We start from the raw sequence: 20,395 nt of genomic DNA, 5'->3' as shown, positions 1-20,395 counted from the left end.
GAGAATCATGGTATAAGATTTTTCTATTATTTCGATTCCATTGAAGTAACATTACCATAATTAATAGTTTAGTAATTACTGTTATACATTTGGGAATCACGTAGAAGATTTTTTTTAAAGAAACTCACTTCAATTACACTTGCAGGTTTCTGGGATAGTAAAGATGAATATGGGAACAGTCTACTAGACATTAATATGGTAATATTTGCTATTCATCTTTGATTCTATCTACAGTGATTAGATCGGCACATAAAATAAAATTTCTTTACTTTGTCGTCAGAGGTTGATATGTTCTTTGAAAACTCAGCCTCTAATACTCAGAGTATTCTCCCAGGTGTTTTAACAACGGCTGAACCAAATTAAAGACATAACTTAAAATTTGAGTTGGACTTTCCCCTATCCTATGGTTAAAATTTCAGATTCAAACTCAATTCGAACTTGTGCATTTTATTTCGAAACACCCGGCCATAATAATGCTATACAAAAGAATGTACTTCATATAGTATAAGAATATCAATGATGAAATTGACCAAAAAATTATGAATGCGCTAAAAATATCACCATTATGTGAAAACAAAACTACTTTAAAAACTTTTTTAACTGTAAATTGCCAATTAACTGGGGAGCCCAGTAAGGATCTAAACTTTCACAAAAGTGCCATTTTAAAAAGCAAAGGCTTAACTTTGGCATAATTTTTGAAGGTTTAAAGTCTTAAACATTTACTGAATACGTCATCAGATAGCCTTGGGAAAAATAGATAGAAAATAGATAAAAAAAAATGTTTAAATCTGATTTTACAATCGAATGGAGAAGCAGTTATATGAGTTACTTAATTGCCAAAAATTGCAATAACTTTTTGATTTTGCTGAATGGACGTGCGAGCGCTATTAGAATCATAAAAAAGCGAGCTGACATGGGTCTAGGTATGAGTTTGAGGATGAATTTCAGTTTTTTTATTTGTTCATTTAATTTTATTTTCTCAACAATTGAATAAAGATTTAATCACATTTACAAACAAGCGATGGACAATTTCCCATACGGCAGTTACTCTCACACCATTTATGCATATTTGGTCTAGTAGCCCATCGACCAATAGCTCTGCATTTACCACCATTACCACCGCCATTTGTTGGGCGGGGAGTTTCAGGGCGTGGGCGTTCAGTGCGTGGTGGTTTTGTAGTTGGAGGAACTGGTCCAGGTGTATTTGGTTTTGGTGGAACGTAACCACCTAAAGCCTTAGCAACAGCTGTGATGAGTGGATATTTTCCTTGGTTACAATGGCGACCGTTGAAATCATCGAGATCCAAACACCAAAACATGGCTCCCATCAATCCCTTGGCTGAAATGATGATAAAAAGTCAAATCATTATCAAAGTACAACTAGAGTCTGTTCCAAAAACATTGGCAGTCCGCACATTTTGATAAATTGACATTCCTCTTGAAAATTACAAGTAATACCTCAGTGAAAAGACCATGTTTCAGCGGCGGATAAAACCTTTCAGAAATCTCAAAAATTAAGATGAAAAACAAACATGAAAACTGGAAAATAAATTTATACTTTTACACTTTTTCCAAGACTTTCCTGAATTCAAATACGTTTACAGATTTTTTATATTGATTCTCTGATCAAAAAGCTTACTCCCCCAAAATAGGTTAAAATAACCAAAAATGAGCAAAATTGAATTAATTTCGGAGGGCTGTAACTGTTGATGAAAAAATAAACAGTAAGATCATACCTTTAACTTGAGATTGAACTTTGTAAACAAGAGATTGAGGATCATCGAAACCAACCCAATCTTTTCCTTTGTATCCATATGGAGCTTTGCAGGTGTTATCACGAACGATGTTGAAACCCCAGGTACAGATTTCATAGTAAGCCAAGAATCCAGCTAAAAAGGAAAGCCATGTCAACTCAAAATTATAATCATATAACCAGTCAGCACCTTACTCAAAATTCCTATCCAGAATCTCGAAAAAACTGACCTAATCCAAAAATTGCCAGTAGAGGAAATTAAAAAACCTTTATTCATGGGGAATAAGAACCCTCATAATGGAATTAAAATTTCAAGTGGAGCAAAAGATTTTCCAACGTATTAGCATTAGAATTACGCACGGAGAACTTATTCAAGTCGGTAGGGTAGGGCATTTTGCCCTCATTGTTAATTGAAGGGACTTGAAAACTTGTTGAGTTAAGGAGACATTCGATGTATTGAGGTTTGTATTATGGAGACTCTACTGTAGCGGGAAGATTCGTCTCAATTTTTGATTTTAATTTTCACGAACCTTCACGAGTGTATCGTCCTTTAGGTGCACTTGTGGCCCATTGTGGTGTTGCTGCAGCCAATCCATTATTCTTTGGGTCCGCAAGGTGGAAAGCACGACCGTAGGTACCCATACCAAGAGCGATCTTGTTGGCGGGGAATCCTCCCTTGATCCAGTAATCAACAGCGTATGGAACAGTCAATTTTTCACGGTTGTCAGTGTTGCCTGTCATTTGAAACATAAACATCATAAACATAAAATCGTTAATATCTTTGAAAAATATTTCGGCGTTGATCGTCAAAAGACACATTTTTCACTCTTAGATTTTCATCAGCCAGTACTCAGAACCATACTTTCTCCGAGGGAAAAGTCCGTCAACAATAGAAGCTAATTATATCCTCTTGTATATCTCTTACCTCCATCTTCAGCTATACCCAGCTGGCACACAACGTCATTTTAACGTTCATACAACGTTATATGGACGTTATGGACGTTGATTTGACGTTGATTTGACGTTGTTTTGACGTTGTGTGCCGGCTGGATAACAGCATGGTGACCAGTAACTTTCCCCCGTTTTCATTCGATGGAGGAGTTCAAAAGATGTTAAAATGAAATTAAACAAAGTGAAAAAGCCCTCCACCTCAGAGGGAAACACTTACCTCCATCGTCAGCCATAGCAGCATGATGACCAGTGACTTTCTCCCATTTTCCGTGTAAATCATAAGCCATCAAGTTGAGGATATCCAAAATTTTTCCGATCTTTGCAATTTCGTAACCAGCGTCGATAGTCTTGAAACCGGCAGCGACGGCAGCAGTTAACATTAATCTTGGTCCTTGTCTAATAAATTTAAAGATTTAAAGTTTTCAGGACTCTCTATTAGCCGAACAAATTTTCACTTCGGAGTAAGAAATTAATAAATAAAAGAATTAAGAGAAACACACAACTGGCGAAGGTTTTCTTTTCAAATGAGAGTGGTATCGTTTGCTTACTCATTAATTTCAATTCACAGGCTTTTTAACATTTTGTTGACACGGATGTGGAGCAAGATTGGTCAGAAAGAGGGAAAGAAAAACATTTCTTGTGCTTATATCAGCATAATATAACAATAGGTAGACACTGTCCTGATATGAAATATGTGTCTGATATGAAACAGGAACACTTATGTAAAACGAAAACCTTTAACCTTTAATTAATACAACAAGAAAACCACAAAACTGTCAGCATTGTCAGTGTGAAGGATTTCCTACCTTTGTGCAGCATCTCTGTTGAAAGCAGCCATGAGTTCTTCACATAATTGTGTGAATTTTCTTTTGTCACCTGGTGGTGAATTTCCTCGACCTCCTGGATATTCCCAATCAAGATCAAGACCATCGAAACCCCATTCACGTAACAATTTGATGGAGGATTCAATGAAGTGTCTTCGTTTGGCATCACTGTTCACCATAACGGAGAATTTGCCTGAAGAGAGAAAATAAGGGCGTAGAAAATATGGGTACAAAAGGAGCCCCGCAATTTACATATGGCCAAGACATTTTATAAAGCTTTAAGGAAAGTTAATGTTAATATTGTTGATTGGTATGATATGGCACTGGATAGAATTGTCTGGAATGGTGTGCTAAATGGTGTAATTGGTGCCTGATGTGTTTAATATTTGAAATTAAAATTCTTAGCTACTATTTTATTTTAGCATCATTTCTAGCGTAGTGATTTCCTACAATATTCTAATATTTTTAGTTTATTTCAGTTCCCCTGATGGGATGGTTCATCTCTCATCTAATGTATCAACGCTCTCTAATTCCACGTTCTACAATTTCACACGCTCCGTTTTATTTGAAAGTATTGAAAGTCGCCGTCAACAAGAAACGGCTCTCATAAACGACTCTATCAATCTCCCTTTTACGATGAAAACCCAATTCCCCTTAAAAATCGCAACAGAGAACATCGACTACAATTCCTTTGAAATTAAATATCTTGTTTATTTTCCTAAATTTGTTAATAGAAAAACGGAAAATCTAGAAATTATTATTGAATGATGCTTGTTGCTTTATGTAAAGAGCTAATTAGACTACAAAATATATTGACGAACATATGGTTTACGGACCGTAATGTACGAAGTAAACCACAGGTACTCTATCATAAAAAAGTATTTTTCTTGCTGTAAATAATCCTCCTGTATTATTGGCAAATATATTGCGGACACATTTTTAATATATTCCTGGCACTCAGCAATATACAGCATTCTGACAATTTATTGTGTAGTGTAAGTAGTCCTTTAAACGCTCCAGTTAAGAGGAACGAGAGAAACCTTAGTGAAAAAAGTAGACATGTGACGATGTTGGTTTATGAGTGCGTTAATGAAGTAGACATGCTAGGAGCATTGCAAGAGCATTTTAGCTTTAACCACAAACTGAAACCCAGCAAACAATTTATAGTTCATATACAACAAAGTGTTTCTTCAAAAAATACATACTTGTTCCTCCGTTTTCGTGGTTCCATCCGCCCACCGCCAAAAGGACTTTAAGGGCGGGATTTTTCTTTTTCAAAGCCATGACACGTGGGTACATCTTGTCGTCATTCCATTCATACATGGCCAATTCACTGTCTGAAATAATTTACGTTTTTTTATAAGAACAAACTATATAAGAACACAAGGCTTCGATAGCCAAAATATTAAGAACAAGTTAAGAGCATTTTAAGGCTTTTCGGACTCTAAAACTTCTTTGGAAGTTGAACGAAAAATACTCAGAAAGTGGTAAAAATAGGAACATGTTAAGAATATTTTTAGGCTTTAGGGTGTTTAGGTGAAAATAAGATATTTGGGCTCAAAACTCAAAATGTTAAGAACATCCGAAGACTTTAAGAACTTTGGATGTTCTTATAAGAAAAACGTGTAACATAGGAAACGTGTCAGAGACTCAATGAAAAAAGGTGGTCATTTTGAATTTCATTGGGTATATATCAAAACATCAAATAAAGAATAAAATTATATGAGAGAGTGAATGAAATTGTAAAAACTTACTTCGTCCGAGTTTAGCGAAAGCATAGATGACATGTGTACATAGGTTAGGGTCGATATCTTCAGGGAAAAACTTCATGGGTGCTGGGCGGTATTGCGCCCAATTTGTGTAATAGCACACACGAACATAATTGTTTGCGGTTGCTACGGCAACAACAGCAGCCAAAATAAGCAACGAGACCTTAAATGTGAAAAAATAAACGATAAACTGGAGCGAATGTCTTGCAGTTACATAGTGAAAAAAACAAGATATATTGAATAATAGTCTTTGTCCAAATAAAAACTGCTTTCAACAAAAGTTTTCAAATTTAGCTTTCTTAGCAAAGGTCTGGTGAGAAATTACCAAAAAATCATTTAATTGAAAAATCAGGTACTTGAAAATAAAATTGTAAAAATGAATTTAGCAATAGTTAAGTGGATTAATTTTCGCGGTGGACTTTTTTTCACGAACTGAAAATCTGAGGAAAATTTTCGCGTAGACAAATAAATGCAAATCAGCCTCTTTTTTAAAAAATTTCTTTCATTTTCCTACGGGTATTCACCAAAATCTGGATTCAAAATTTTTCGCGAGTATTTTCGCCAAATAATTCACAAAATTCGCGAAAATTAATCTACGCGACATTTAATCCACTTAATGTTACTAATGGAACTATTACAAAAGCAATCAAAATCTACAAAAATTAGAAAATTTTACATCATAAAATACCATACCTTACTCATTCTGTAAATTATTCTTCTCTTTCCACAAGAAAGAAGAAGAAGATTTTAAATTAATTGATTCGATTTGAAACAACTTCATTGCTTTTATACGAATTTTATGGTCCCTTGTTTTTCATTATATTTGACAATGGGAATTTCGTATTTGAATTTTGAAGCCGGGGGTAAATTATTTCTGTGATATGATATTTTTCAACGTACTGTTAGGTTCCAAATAAAGGGGGGGGGGTGGTTTGGAAAATTTTCGAGATTTTAATAAACAGGGGGGCCTAATTACCGGGGGGGTTGGAAATTGTACTTCTGAAAACCCAAAAATAAGGTAAATATAGGCTAAAATCAGGCTATTTAGAGCAAAATAGGGGGCCTTCTCTTTGACAGCTTAAAATATTCTTAAAAATTAATAAACGGGGGGGGGGGGTCCTAATAAGGTCCGGGAGGTTTGAAAATTTTCGAAAAATTAACAAGCAGGGGGGGGGCGTTTATTTGAAATCTGAAAGTAATTTTGACAATAAATCTAATTATAGATAATTTTTGTGGAAATATTGCAATTGCACTTAGATTGCGAGGAGCAAGCGAAAAGTTTTTGAAGTTATGTTTTATGAGAAGTTCTAATACAGGTTCAAGAAAATTAAATGAATTTAAATTAAATGAATTAGACCTTTGGGACTACAGTTTGCTTTTACCCGTGGGAATTTAATTGTTATTATTTGAAACACATGTGTAATCTTTCACAGAACGATTTTGTGGGAATTTATTGCCGAAATTTTGACAAAATTAAAATAATATTCAAATGCTACTTTAACGAATTTTATTGATAAATGTAACTTTTCAAATTGACAGAGCTAGCCGGAAAAAAGACTTCAGACTTTGGAATAATAGTCATTATTATTTTTTTACCCCCAGTAGCGTAGCCAAGAGGGACGCAAAATTTGTGTATGAGAGTAGATTTTTATGACACTGTAATTATCTATCATAGTATTAAAAGATCATTACAATGGCATGAAAATCTGCTCTCCTACACAAATTTTGCGTCCCTCTTGGCTACGCTACTGTACCCCCTGGCTCGAACGAAACGAAATTAGATTTAATTAAATTAAGATTTAATTACGCGAATGTTGTGTGTGCTTAGGTGTGAGTTCAATTATCAAATTACCGTCTAAATTATATTGGTTTTGAGGGACAAATCTACAATGAGAATTGCCCAAAAATCCTGATTTACTTAATGGTAACAAATATTTTGAAACAGAAAACTTTGTCTCGTGAATTTTCTATGAATGTTATTGATTTTGAGTGCGTTTTATTTGTAAAACCTGTACCCTCTAATGTTTACTTTTCAAAGATTTTTTGCAATAAAATTAAATTCCAACTACAAATATTAACATTTTTGCTCGTAAAAAAGGAACATTAATTAAAGTACCCACTAAAATGACGTTTAAACATTTTTTAAAGAAAATCCAACGTTTTTGAAGCCTTTGAGTGTTCTTAACTTTTTGGGTTTTAAGCCTAAAAATGTTCTTAATGTGTTTTTTCTCCATTTTGTGGCCATTTTTACCCATTTTCCAAAGAATCGGGTGTTTTCGAGTCCGCAAAGCCTTAAAATGTTCTCAACTTGTTCTTATCCTTTTAGCCATCGCAGCCTTATGTTCTTTTATAGTTTGCTCTTATAAAAAAACGTGTATCTGAATGTGGGTCACAGTAAGTATTTCCCAGTTTAGGGCGTATTGTAGGTCAAGCTAATTTTGATTTCAAGTTTAAGAATAAATTTCACAATTCATATACGATTTGTCAAACCATTAAAATTATACATAATAAATACATTCATCATAAAAAATCTTTTTTTAATAATTTTGTGCGTTAAAAATACACATACCGTATTTAAAAAATTCAAATCATTTTTTTACAGTGCTATTAAAAATCGTGTGGTTATTGTCTAGGAACTAAAGTATAATCTCCTAAAGGAATAAAAAATATCCAACGAAATTGAAAAACAAAGAAGAAATATAAAGGAAAACGAACAAAGTTTGAAAATACTTTTGACCAGCCTTTTTCAAATCGTAATTTATGAATTTGATAAATTTCAAGTCCTTACGGTCTTCCACTGTTGTAATTGCTTTCATAGTTTCAAACCCTCGATCTTAACCAAAAGTTTTTTTACAAAAGAAAGAATTCAACAAAAAATATAAAAAACTTGAATCAAAAAAACTTTATACATAAAAATTTTGTAAATAGTTTCAAATAAAGCACAAAAACATATAATTAATGCGTTTAAAAATAATTTGAGTAAAAACCACAAAAATTGTCGTGGTGGTGACTTTTTCATTCACGACGGTAATGTCGAAACTAGATTTCCCCAAAAAAGACCTAAAAGAATTGGAAATTTAGCTCATCTTGACTACTATGAATGAAATCGTCTAAACGTTTTTTTTTATTATAAGAACAGTTTTATAAGAGCACGAGACCTCGTCTAAAATTTGATCCTTGGGAGAAACGTTCTATTATGTACAACAATAAATTTAAGAACAGAAATTTGATGAGGTCTTTTAACAGTTAACCGGAAATTATCTTTAATAATCAATTAATTCTTTTTAAGTTTGTCCATGATAAGTTTTTATTCTTTCTTAATGGGCTTTTCCAGAAATAGTCGGTGCCCCCCCCCCTGTTGAGGATATCGGATATCCAGGGGGTTAACGACTTTTGTTCAAAAGCGGATATCCGGGGTTTAAATATCTACAAGGGAGCGGATACCCAGGGGGTAACGTGTCTTTTCAAGTAAAAAATACGATATCCAGGGGGTTCGATAGTTTGAAAAATCAATATGCTCAACAGTGGGGGTAAAAATTTTTTCTGGAAAAGCCCAATACAATGTGAAAACCACCCTCAAGGCAGTTACACGTGACATGGTTTCCACATGAAATTTAAAAAGAGTGAACACTTATCGTGAATAAACATTGAGCTCATAAGTGGTCAGTACCACATTTTTGCTACTGACTCCAGTATACTAGCATATACATTTTCTATAGCATATTTCAAGAAAGTTTAGTAAATTCATTTTTTACGATCAATACCCATTAGGATTTAGTCTGCAGACTTTGATAAATCGTCACCATAATTTATAAGATTATCTCATTTTTTCCCCAATGTTAGAACTTCTACCATAAATTCACATACCTCAGCAAAAGTTTAAATTAATAAATTTGGTCGGAAACGGGCTTTTAGATCAGGGGTCAACATCTCCTTCAATGGAAAATATTTTCTCAGATGACATCCAGATTCAATGACAGAACATTTCCTCAATGACCTCAATGCATATAGATTAAGAGATATTGACTTTTGCTTGGAATCTTCCATGGCATATTAACGGTGCCATTGATGGTTCGATCCCGATTACATAAGGACATGTTTTTTTTTTACTGTACCAAAATCAGGTTTTCGAAAATCGTGAAAATCACTTTATTTTAATTATTTCGTCATTCGCATGATGAATTTTCCCAAAATTTTGATATGTATAGAAATTTGGGAAGGGCTTTAAAATGAGCTATTTGAAATTTCAAAATTCTGAGTATTTCAGGATTAATTAATCATGGAGTGTTTTGGATCATATCTCACTCCATGACTCATTATTCGGTCCTGAGGAGGTTTCTATGCATTCCTGAGGTAGCCTAAAATCATAAAATAGCCAGAGGAGTAATTTTTTTAAAGGCCGGAGTGAGTTATGATCAAAACAATCATCACGACTTTTTTAATCATTTTTCACTCATTTTAACAATTCCCGTTTTCTTTATTTCGTTCCTTTCTTTCAACTAAACAAAAATCTCAAATCACTTCCCCGATAGATAGACTTGTCAGGAAAATATATACGATTAGAATTAGCACCTAGATTTCAAAAATGATCAATTTGATCCCATTTTCCTCCGGTTTTTTCCAAAAAAAAGAGGTCGATGTGAAGATTCAATCCTTTAGCTACACCCTGATATAAGTTTCATATATAAATTGGACACGACAAAGGCCAAATATAGAGCCGACTTTATAAATCCCAAATAGACTATGATTTTTTTCATCCTGAAATACTCCGGATTCAACAAGCGATATCTTAAGTTCCATAAAAGCTATTAAGATCGGACAAAAAGTATCGGACAGAGCTACTAATCTATTTTCTTATTTTTGAATAACGATAAGAAAGGGTTCAGCTGTCTCTGTTAGTGCCGATTTGAACCGGGTTGATTGAAAATCGGCATTTTGGTACAGTCAAAAAAAAACATGTCCATAACAACTATACAATATTTAAAATAAATACATAAAAATCAGTGACATGAAGCAAACCTCTAACAATTCATAACCAGATTCACACCCAACAACAAGAATGTTCCAGAATTAACGGTTCATTCTGTGATTAAAGTTTTCTCTAATGACATCCAAGTTACATAGTGTTACAGCAGCGGTGAGCAATGAAACAGCTCCACAGAATAAATAATAAGAATATCCAACTTGTGTATACGCAGGTAGCTTGTAAGCTTGTCCACCGATCTCTTCAATGTAAAATCCAAAAGGGAAAACGATGCAAGCCACACAAAAGAATAACACTTGAAAATGAAAAGAAACGTTGAAATTGGTAAAAGAAGCCACTCTTCAAAAGAGATCCTTGGATGCGACAGTAGATAATAATTTTGAGAGGCTGATTACCTTAAGAGAAGAACTCCTAACCCCAAATACCTTAAGGGAATAAATTTTGGCGAAAAGAAATTAAAATTTATAGGTCATTCGCCAAAATAAATTCTCGCCAAATTTCTCCTAAAAGCCTAACGGAGTGATCCAATTTAATTTAATCAAACTCATCAAACATAACCTAATCGACGAAATCGAAGATTATTCAACAATCGAATATAGTTCAACTATCAATCGAACCAATCTAAACCTTACTCAAACGCAATCGAACACAATCGAATATTACCCAGGAATCGGCCGTTCGATTGAGATTCGATTACGTTCGACAATCGAATCGCAATTATTCGATCGCGTTTGATTACGTTCGATGGTTCGATTGGTTCGATTGCAATTTTTGTTCGAAGTTGCTCGATTGACACCGTCTGGCTATTCCCCAGCCTCCCTTTTTAAAATAAATATCAACTTTTTCTTAAATAAAAAGCCTTAAGGTACGATTCAAGATATTCTAACAAATTAACAAAAACGTTTACTCGACGTACAATCTTGCTGTCTTACAGATTACACGCATCCCGATACTTACAAAGTGAAAGGTTTGCTTCCCGAGTTCAGAAAAAAGCTCCCCTTGCGTCAGCCATCTTGAATCGGTCAGAGGATTGGTAATTTTTACGTGACCGACAAAGAAAAACACAACCGGGTAAATCAAAATCTTTGCGCCTGCGCAGCACGTGCAGATGGAAGCTAAAATTCAAAATGGCGACGTTTGCAGAATCGCTGGAGACAAAGCTCAAAAGTTTGGAGCCAAGCCAGACAGGAATTCAGACGCTGTCGTTGTGGATTATTCATCATAGACATCACAGTGGGATAATAACTAATGCTTGGGTAGATCGTGTTAAAAAAGGTATATCTTTATTCTTGTTTTAAATGATCAAGAAGCTTAGCGCACTATTGGTATTCAATCTATCATCTGTCATCTGATATATAATTTTGGATCACAAAACTCTAAAATTCCTGAGGTTGATATAGGTAAATCAGTTTAACTACAAACTACCTATACTATTTTTAATTCAAAAGTCAAATTATCATGTTTTACATGAGATTAACCTGAAATCAGATTGTGATTGTTTTTCTACCCACCGCGTCGTCCGCGACGTACCGTGAGATTGGGTATTTTAGATTAGATTAGATTAGATTAGATTGTATTTTATCATGAAAACAAATGTGCTATGTCTTTAAGAACTGATTTCTAAAAGGCTTTTGTTATTCTATAAATATTTCTTTTTGGATTAAAAAATTCCATCTTTTATTATTCTAATGATTTTAATATTTATTTATGAGATGCTTTGTTGTCTTTTTAATCTTTGTGTAAACTTGCATATGTTTTGCTTACTTTCCAACTAAATCCAACCACTGCTAGCAACTCCAGAAGATTTTTCAAAACCTATCCTATCTTGTAGAGCTTTGAAAAAGAAAGAAAATGAGGGGTCATAGGCCTCCAGAGGATAAGTGGTTGTAAGGATATTCAAATGCTAGTCAGTTTAGCCACACTAGCGTCCCGCAAAAATGCGTATCAAAGATTAATGCTGCGAAAGCGCTATATCGTTTACTTGACTCTCAAGCAAAAAATGCACCGCAAAACTTCTAAAGGGATTCATGAAAAAATAACCCGGCGCTTTTTAATGAAATTAACATTTTCAAAAACTTTGAGAAATTGCCTAAAATTTGAGCCATAGATGAAAAATTTTTAGCCAAGCCAACCTTGAAAACTAATTTGAAGATCAACTTACCAAGAAAAAGATCTACGGAGGAGGCGGAACCCACCTAGATCCGCGCACTGCCGGATAGGCTATCTCCCGGAAATTTTGCCGGATCTCAAACAATGACCCATTTACATGTGCGTAATTGTTTTTACTTTAGCGTATAAACAAGGCCTTAAAAATCGAAGCGCTGTCTCGGGAATTGAATGACAAATTTTGGTTGGTTGATTTTGGCTGCTGCGCGTTTTATTTTGTTTCCAACTTTCAAGTTTTAATTAATATTGTCTTGCGAACTTGATTCAGGTAACTCTCATCCTTGTTGTTGAAATGTATCCTGTAGATGACTGTTTTTTCTGAAAGCTAGATTTCCTAGTGTGACTAACTGCTAGTGTCAAAAATTCCAAAAATGTGTCAAAAAAGAAAAAAAAGAAATCTTCCAGTCATGCTTCTTCAATTTTGCATATCTCTTTTTCTAGTGTAGCTAGAGACCTGAAATTTGGAGGGAGAATTCTTTGATGGTGTTAGAATATTATTATATAAAAATATTTGTAAAATATTTAGTATATTTATCAAAATAACGAAAGATATTTATTTTTTTGAAAAATGGAAATGGAGGAACAAAAACTTATGAGTAAAGAATAAGTTTTTCTGAAAGTAGAAACCCCAAATGAAAAGAAAATCCATTTCGGCAGAAATAAAAACATTTTTTTGGGACATTCCCATGCAAAAGAAGCAAAAAAGTGAAAAAACTACATGAAAATGAACGAACTAAAATTAGCGAATGTGATTTTTGAATTCCTCACCCTTTTTCTGATAAACATACAAAGTTTCAGCCTTCAAATACATTTTCCTCCGTTTCCAGACACATTTGTTCATTGATAGTTGCAATTTTTTTTTCTCCCGTCGGCAAACAATTTTCAAAATGTTGCAAAACGTTCGGCATTTTACCAATTTACCGTCTAGCCCATGTCCACAGTGTTATATATCGCTGGAAAGCTAAGATCACAGGCTTTCATTTAGTAAAAACCGGAACGCTTTAGCATACATAGAAACATCTTCCATCTGAAACACTTTGATCAGAAATTATGAAGGCAGTAGAAGTAGTCTTAAAAAGTCTTAAAGTTCAATTGTCGACAATCTTTAAAACCATCGATTGACATAGCTTTGATATACCAAAATACTCTTTTTACTGTTTTTTACATAGGTATTACTTTTGTCAAAATCTGTCTGAAGTAGGTTAATTCTAAAATATTATGATGATGTAGAGAGTTAAGTATTTGCACTATATTTCTTTTTTCCAGCTAAGGTTGAAAAGCGGATCAGTTTGTTCTATTTGGCAAATGACGTTATTCAAAATGGACGCAAGAAAGCAAAAGATTTGGTCACTGCATTTGGTAAAGCTTTTCTGGATGTCATACATCTTTACAGGTTTGTTTTCAAATTTATGATTTACATACCTTGCCAGGGTAGTTCATTATCTTGGATCAGAAACCCCTTCTTCCTGGCTAGTATCCCTGCCACTTCATGATTGTTCAGCATGGTGTCCTCCAGGTTTTCAGGACCCCCATCTGTAGGCTAAAACCCCCATTTGGTCTCCCCCCCCACCAACCCTTTGTCCAAGGTTTCAATCGAAAGAATAATTTTGTGACCAACCGATTCGCTATATTTTGCATAATAACTTAACAAAATAACGATTTTCTGCAGTGAAAGCTCAAATGCTGGAAACATAGACACATTTAATTATCTATTTGAAATATTATACCTAATCTTTGCACTTTCTACCCCCACTTCCCATAAAATTTGTGAATATCCCCCATTTGGATTAGTCCTCCCATCAAGGTGAAAATATTCACTTTCCCCTCCAGAGAAAAAGTTGATTCCCCCCATCTTTCTGTGATCCCATGTTCAGTTCACAAACATCATAAGAGTGCTTTTACTTGCTATAAAATTAAATTGAAATGTAAAACCTACAATCTGATCAATCTGACTCAACTGTTTTACTATTTTTCATTGTTCTTCATTGTTTCTATAGGGAAAGTAAAAACAAGAGTCAAGTTGAAAGAGTGCTTAGCATCTGGGTTGAGCGTAATGTGTACGAAGCTGGTTACGTGAACAAGCTCAAAGAACTACTCAACAATGGAGGTAAAATTTAAATAACATGACATGTAATGCAATAAGATAATTGCAAATTAAGTTTACGTTCAAACTGATTAAGGGTCGAAAGCGCTTGCAATTTCTGATTGGAATTTGTTCATCATGAAGCATTTTGGTTTGGGAATTGCAGGCTTTTTTTGAAGGTGGCTACACTTCAAAAATACCCAATCAGTGTACCCTTAGAGTTACAACGACGTTATTTTCAGTGTTTAACCTTATTCTTATTATGGTTTTAGGGGTGGTTCAGAACTAGGGGATGGGGGCTTTCCCTGTACCAACCCTTCCTTAACTTTTGATCTAGTTGGTCTTTTTGGATGAAATTTGACACACAAGTTCCCTAATATGTAAGGTAACTTTTGACAAAAAATCTTTTTGATGGCGTCACTCATCATGCCCAAAGTGAGCAAAAAACGAAAATTTCCTTTGTTCTTCTAAACAGCTATTGTATTTAACAACTACTGTATTATCAATTGATATTGGAATTACTGAAATCGACATACCACTTGAATTTGACTTACTATTTTTTATTTTGATAGTGGCACCACAACCTACCTCACCTGTCAAAACATCTCCATTGAAAGTGCAACAAAAGAGAAGTTCTGTCTCATCTAATTCAAATGTAGTGCAAAGTAGCACAAAGAAAGGTGTTCCTCCTAATTTCAAGGTAACTGACAATTTTATTTTGTGTGATCTTGTATGATTTTGTGATTTTAGTTAAAGCTTTATCCAAAGAATAAATTTATTCAAAAGCGAAATTTAAGAAAAATATGTTCCTCTGTAATCCTTCAATATTTTTTTCTCTCTAAGCTCAGTTACAATTCCGTTTCAAAATTTAGCAAACATCAACGAATCTCAAATCTATCTCAATAGATCTGCTTTTTTCAAATATATTCTTGTTCGATTGCAAACACTTTCAAACTAGCCTTTTGATGTCAATGCTCGTATGTTCCGTGCTCATGTTCCTATTCTCTCCGAAACTAAATGAAGCCTATATTGTTATAAGGGACGTAAGTGAATTTTACCAATTGAATGGCTTCTTTTGAAAGGGAACCGTAGCATTTGATCATGGTCTTAATTTTTGGAACAATTTGTTTGTTTTAGGTATCAACTCTACTGATGTCCATAAAGAAGTCGGTCAGTCTTGACAGTGATGCAGAAAGAAAGTCCAAGAAATTGGAAGGGATGAGAATAGACGCCACCAGTGTAGATTCCATTAAGAATGTTAAAGGTGAGCCAAACTGGAAAAAAACTGTAATAGCTTTGATCTCAAGTCCCTCTCATTTAATATAAAATTCACAACAACAAAAAATTAAATAGAAATGGTATCCATAAAGCAGCTTAAACCTGTTCGAATATCTTCAGTCCCATTTTGCCAGTTTTTGACCTCGATTTGATGAATGCACTTCTCCTTTGATATGAGGCAATAAATTTTCGAAACAACTTTCTTGGTCTTGCATGAGAGAGGAGATCATTGTTTTCAATTAAAGCTAGTATCTATTCATGAGTCTTTTGCTTATTCTGCAAAAATATTCCACAGCTCCATTAAAAACGCAGACAATTCATTCCAATTCTTATTTGACACTTTGCAGTCAAAACATTGTAAACTCTCTGGTTATTAAAATGTTATATTAAAGTGAAGACATTGCAGTGTTGAATCGAACAATTAAGTTACGTCACGCGCTATCTTTTGTTTTGATGATTGGTTGAATAACTGCAATCTCTATGAAGCTCAGCGTTTTTGAAGCAGCGATTCAGACCTCGGAAAACATAATGTCAATCTGGCTTTAACTTTAATTTGGTGTTTAGATCGTTCAAGTGTCGGGCATTTCCATAAAGAGTTTGATGATTCGAAGATCATGCTTGAAGATTACATCAACACATTACGTCACAATGTCCAAGAGAAACAAAAGATCTTACCTTTGCTGAACAGCAGTGAAGCATTTTATGCTCTAGCTCAAGATGAAGCCAAAGTCATCGTCAATGTAAGATTCTACTGATTGTCTGAGATTTTTTATTCAAGACGGAAAAGTTTTCATATCATCCCGATCTCTTTAACTAGCCAACCCTTGCCCTTGTTTATCAAAGATTATGAAAAAGCTCTATTGTCTTTACCATTCACATGATTGCTTTCATTTTCGTCAGCATTAGAACCATTCCTTTGTTTTCCTGATAGTGGTGTAGTTGTATTTTTGAAGTGATGATCTTTCAAAAGTGCTGGTTTCATTTGCAACCAAATCATCCAGTTGATTTCAGCTAGACGGATAGTATTGGCATTGCTCGATCAAGATCCCTTGTATTTTCTTTGACACATAAGTTCAAGATGGGATAACCCTTTGTGTGTGTGTGGTGACCTTTTTCAGGTTGAGGTTGGGTGAGTGATCCCGCTATTCTTTGAGAGTTCAATTCACGGTTATTTCATGTCTCCATTTCTCTATTCAGGCTTACAAAACATTTGGCAATCGTTTAAATTCGATGAAAAGAAAACTTGATGTCAAAATCTCAAAGCTAGAAGATGACGCCAGTCGAACACCTGAAGAACAGACGGATTCTCGTGGTCACAAAATGAGATCTTCAAGCGGCGGAAGTATTCAGGATATGGACTTAGGTAAGTTACTTAAGCCATTTCACAGTCGGAACAAATCATTGGTAATCAGGACTGATTGTGTCCCCATAGCAGAAATAAACCAACATTTTAGACCATTAGAAAGTCGTTATCAGAGCGCGGTGGTCCCTTTCCCCATAGTTCTTTTCAACCGTGAAATGGCCTTTTTACATTGAGTCGATATTCATTGAGCTTTAACTTGTAAATTGACCAGAAAGAATCTTAGTTAACTATTCAATTACTTCTTTGTACTCCTCGCAAACCTCTTTTTACTAGGCCGGCTTCTAATTAAATGATGTTGGCTTCCAATTAGACGGTGTTTAGCTATCATGTTAGGGGTTGCTTTAAATATTTTGACGTCATTCTCAAATCAAAATTCTTTTCGGACCTAGACTTAGTGCTTGTTGTAGAAAGTCTATTCCCCCTCTGAAGCGTGAATTTTTGCTTTGACCATCACTGTGCATTATTTCCACTTTTCAAACAGTGAATTAGAGGAGTTGTGAAGCAACGGTAGAACGCTTACTATAGAAATTACCTTATAAAGTTCTGTTTTTCTATCCATCTTTTTTAGACAGTGAATCTGAGGAGGAGGATGTACCTTCATCACAAGCATACAACCCTTCAACAGCTCCTAGTCACGAAGACCTCGCACAGCAAGGAAGCACACCTTCATTTCTCCCTACTAACGGTGGTATGACCAGCTTTCTCGATTCGTCCGCATCTGCGCAACTTCTTCTCCAGCAACAACCCATGATGATGTCAACAGGTAAGGATTGGTGATTATTTTCACGTCAATTTCTTTTTATATCAGTTTATATTGCATGACATTTACAACAAATGTTTAGTTAAGGACTAGAGAAATCATAATCGCTTGAAGCGATTGCAGTAGCGTATATCATGAAAATGACGCAATCCTCGCTTATTTGTAACGAGGGAATTGCCTAGTGAAAATAATCTTTTTGTGATCCATTTTAAAGCGAAAACACACAATGTCACCAATCATTTGATATGTCAGGTCTTTTGTTTTGTTAATTTGATAACTTTGTTCCAAATAGCTCAGAAATTAGCCTATATTGGTTTGATTTCGTTGTTGCGTTGTACAGTGACTGTATCTTAATCGTCATGTTCTTTACGATGTTGCCTTTTCATTCGCAGATATTGCTGCGATTGCTACCCAACAACAAGCTGTCCAACCTGATGTTTTCCAACAACAACAACAACAAAGATTCCGAAGATCAACAAAACACAGCAGTTAAGACACTCATCGACTCGCTTTTCCCTGTACTTAGTAAAAGCTTGCAAACCATCAAAGAAAAGACAAACGTCGGCGATGAAAAACCGTCGTCAGTGAACGCTGCCATGGCCTTCGCATTGGGCGATGTCGTCAATATGGTACAGCAAGACGAAGCGATGGCCGACCCTAGTAAAGCCATTTCCCCGGTTTCTCTCACTAATCCGAACGGGTTATCGGACCATCAAACGGAATTGATAAATATTGCAGCAGGTGTTACTGAACTCGACGCGAATTGTCAGCCTTTATCGAGGGCGCAAAGTGTGGACGAAGAGAAAATGGAGAAAAAGGAAAAACATGAAGAGGACGTCGAACGTAAACGTGACGATCGCAAATCGACGTCCAGCGGCCGACATCGACATCGTTCGCACCGCAGTGACGATAACAGACACCGTCGTTCGTCAAGTCGTAGCCCACAGCGTCGCTCTTCTCATCGCTCTTCAAGAGACGACAGGCGCGATAAGGACAGGGACCGTGGTGATAGACGGCGCTCGTCGCGGCGAAGCCCGAGCCCTCGTCGTCGAAGTAGTAAGGGAAGTCGTCGTCGTTCTTCAAGTCGTGAACGTGGCGAGAAACGAAAACACTCGTCAGCCGAGGAACGAGAGAAACCTTACTATAATAAACAATCGTCGTTCGCCAACCCCTGAAATGGATGCAACATCTAACACGACAAGTGCAACAAACAACCCTGTTGCAGCAACAACTTCGCCACAGTTTCTACAACAAAACCAAAACCAGACCCCACAACAGCCTATACCGAATGATCAGCCACAGTCACAACCGAACGCCAAGCCCATGATGATTTCGTCTTTTCAACCTGTTGATCCAAATGTTGCTCAACAACCAGCGCCTTCCATTCAACAACGCTTACAACAAGTTGAAGAACCTCCTCAGCAGAACTTAGTTCCTTCCAACAACACTCCTGTTGCGCCAACATTTCACGCTACAAACCAACAACAACAATCAACAGACGACAACATGGAACAATCGGACGACGATTCTCAAACTCCAACACCAACCATACAACTTGCACCAACTCAACCCTTTCCCTTCCCTAATCCATTCGAAAATATGGTTCCAACACTCAATCCTATGCAACCACCGCCAATGAATTTCCCGCCAACGCCAATGCAACAGGCGGCAATGAACCTGGTGCGTGTCCAAAACCCATTACAACTTCTCCAGCAGGATACAGAAAACATGCCACAACCACCACCCTTTGTTCCACCACCCTTCTTTGCGCCGCCACAGCAGTTACCAGTCCCGCCCATGCAACCAGATATGAACTTACCTACGAATGAACAAAACAACCTTCCTTTCAATCCTCAACAAAACATTTTTAATCCTCCAAATAACATGCAAGAGGACCATCAAGCGCCCTCATTTCCAGGCCCGCCGCCCGTACCGCCACAGTTTATGCAACAGCCACAAGATTTTAATCCTCGTGGCTTTCCACAGAGGCCGGAATTCCGGCCACCGCCACCCGGGATGAATCCGGAAAGTTTTCCACCTATTCGCCCGGACGGACCCGGCAATGGAATGAACTTTAGACCTCCGCAAAACTTTGATAACATGCCAGAAAATGATTTTGCGCCTCCTCAGCAATTTAACCAAAATCAAAATAGACCTCCATTTAACGATAACAGACCTCCGTTTAGACCGAGGTTTCAAAATAACTCTCCGAGGAGAAACTTTCGCCCACGCGGCGGAAATTTTAATAACGGACCTAGACACTTTCGTCCAAGACATCCAAGACCTGTATTATAATAATAAACGCTTTTTAGAGAAAATTTTTATCACGTCATAGTATTAGATGTTTAATGTATTATATTTTTTGGTCTTAAAGATGTTACATCTAGTAATTATAGTCATGTAAAATTTTTAATTGGTAGAAATATTTAGTAGATATCTTCTAATGTATTACTTTTGTTTCGAA

General features: G+C 35.7%; 4 protein-coding genes across 4 annotated transcripts; 3 read left to right on the top strand and 1 right to left on the bottom strand.

The window, feature by feature from the left end:
* Positions 1 to 942: 942 nt before the first annotated feature.
* Positions 943 to 5,999, bottom strand: LOC136817471 (chitinase-3-like protein 1). Its single transcript, XM_067073799.1, has 8 exons — positions 5,991 to 5,999; positions 5,283 to 5,460; positions 4,734 to 4,865; positions 3,511 to 3,721; positions 2,922 to 3,100; positions 2,284 to 2,487; positions 1,737 to 1,889; positions 943 to 1,339 (listed from the first exon to the last, which is right to left on the bottom strand). Exons 1-8 carry the CDS (start codon positions 5,997 to 5,999, stop codon positions 999 to 1,001), a joined length of 1,407 nt encoding a protein of 468 aa, XP_066929900.1. The 3' UTR covers positions 943 to 998.
* A 5,355-nt stretch (positions 6,000 to 11,354) lies between these two features.
* Positions 11,355 to 20,379, top strand: LOC136817477 (regulation of nuclear pre-mRNA domain-containing protein 1A-like). Its single transcript, XM_067073806.1, has 9 exons — positions 11,355 to 11,556; positions 13,714 to 13,840; positions 14,445 to 14,554; positions 15,103 to 15,230; positions 15,668 to 15,794; positions 16,373 to 16,548; positions 17,006 to 17,171; positions 17,740 to 17,934; positions 18,324 to 20,379. The coding sequence occupies exons 1-9, from the start codon at positions 11,409 to 11,411 to the stop codon at positions 18,422 to 18,424; spliced, it is 1,278 nt and encodes a 425-aa protein (XP_066929907.1). The 5' UTR covers positions 11,355 to 11,408; the 3' UTR covers positions 18,425 to 20,379.
* LOC136817469 (serine/arginine-rich splicing factor 11-like) lies at positions 18,528 to 19,106 on the top strand. The gene has a single exon (XM_067073798.1). It carries the CDS (start codon positions 18,528 to 18,530, stop codon positions 19,104 to 19,106), a length of 579 nt encoding a protein of 192 aa, XP_066929899.1.
* On the top strand, positions 19,108 to 20,123 carry LOC136817492 (uncharacterized; the record flags this gene model as incomplete). Its single annotated transcript, XM_067073816.1, has 1 exon — positions 19,108 to 20,123. A coding segment is annotated over exon 1 (1,016 nt), but the record flags the coding sequence as incomplete, so codon positions are not given.
* Positions 20,380 to 20,395: the final 16 nt, after the last annotated feature.

Source organism: Clytia hemisphaerica, unplaced genomic scaffold (assembly GCF_902728285.1).
Source record: "Clytia hemisphaerica strain Z4C2 unplaced genomic scaffold, Clytia hemisphaerica genome assembly, whole genome shotgun sequence".
Classification (NCBI taxonomy): Eukaryota; Metazoa; Cnidaria; class Hydrozoa; order Leptothecata; family Clytiidae; genus Clytia; species Clytia hemisphaerica.
Note: the sequence above shows the minus strand (reverse complement) of the source record. Positions and strands in the feature narration are given on the sequence as shown.

Excerpts from the sequence above, each read along its gene's own strand:
- LOC136817471 (XM_067073799.1), bottom strand. Across the intron at positions 4,866-5,282 it reads TTTCGCTAAACTCGGACGAA|ACAGTGAATTGGCCATGTAT; the intron begins GTAAGTTTTTAC and ends AAATTATTTCAG. Across the intron at positions 3,101-3,510 it reads AACAGAGATGCTGCACAAAG|ACAAGGACCAAGATTAATGT; the intron begins GTAGGAAATCCT and ends TAAATTTATTAG.
- LOC136817477 (XM_067073806.1), top strand. The coding sequence starts at position 11,409 with ATGGCGACGTTTGCAGAATCGCTGGAGACAAAGCTCAAAAGTTTGGAG. Across the intron at positions 15,231-15,667 it reads GTGTTCCTCCTAATTTCAAG|GTATCAACTCTACTGATGTC; the intron begins GTAACTGACAAT and ends TGTTTGTTTTAG. Across the intron at positions 16,549-17,005 it reads AAGCCAAAGTCATCGTCAAT|GCTTACAAAACATTTGGCAA; the intron begins GTAAGATTCTAC and ends TTCTCTATTCAG.
- LOC136817469 (XM_067073798.1), top strand. The coding sequence starts at position 18,528 with ATGGCCTTCGCATTGGGCGATGTCGTCAATATGGTACAGCAAGACGAA.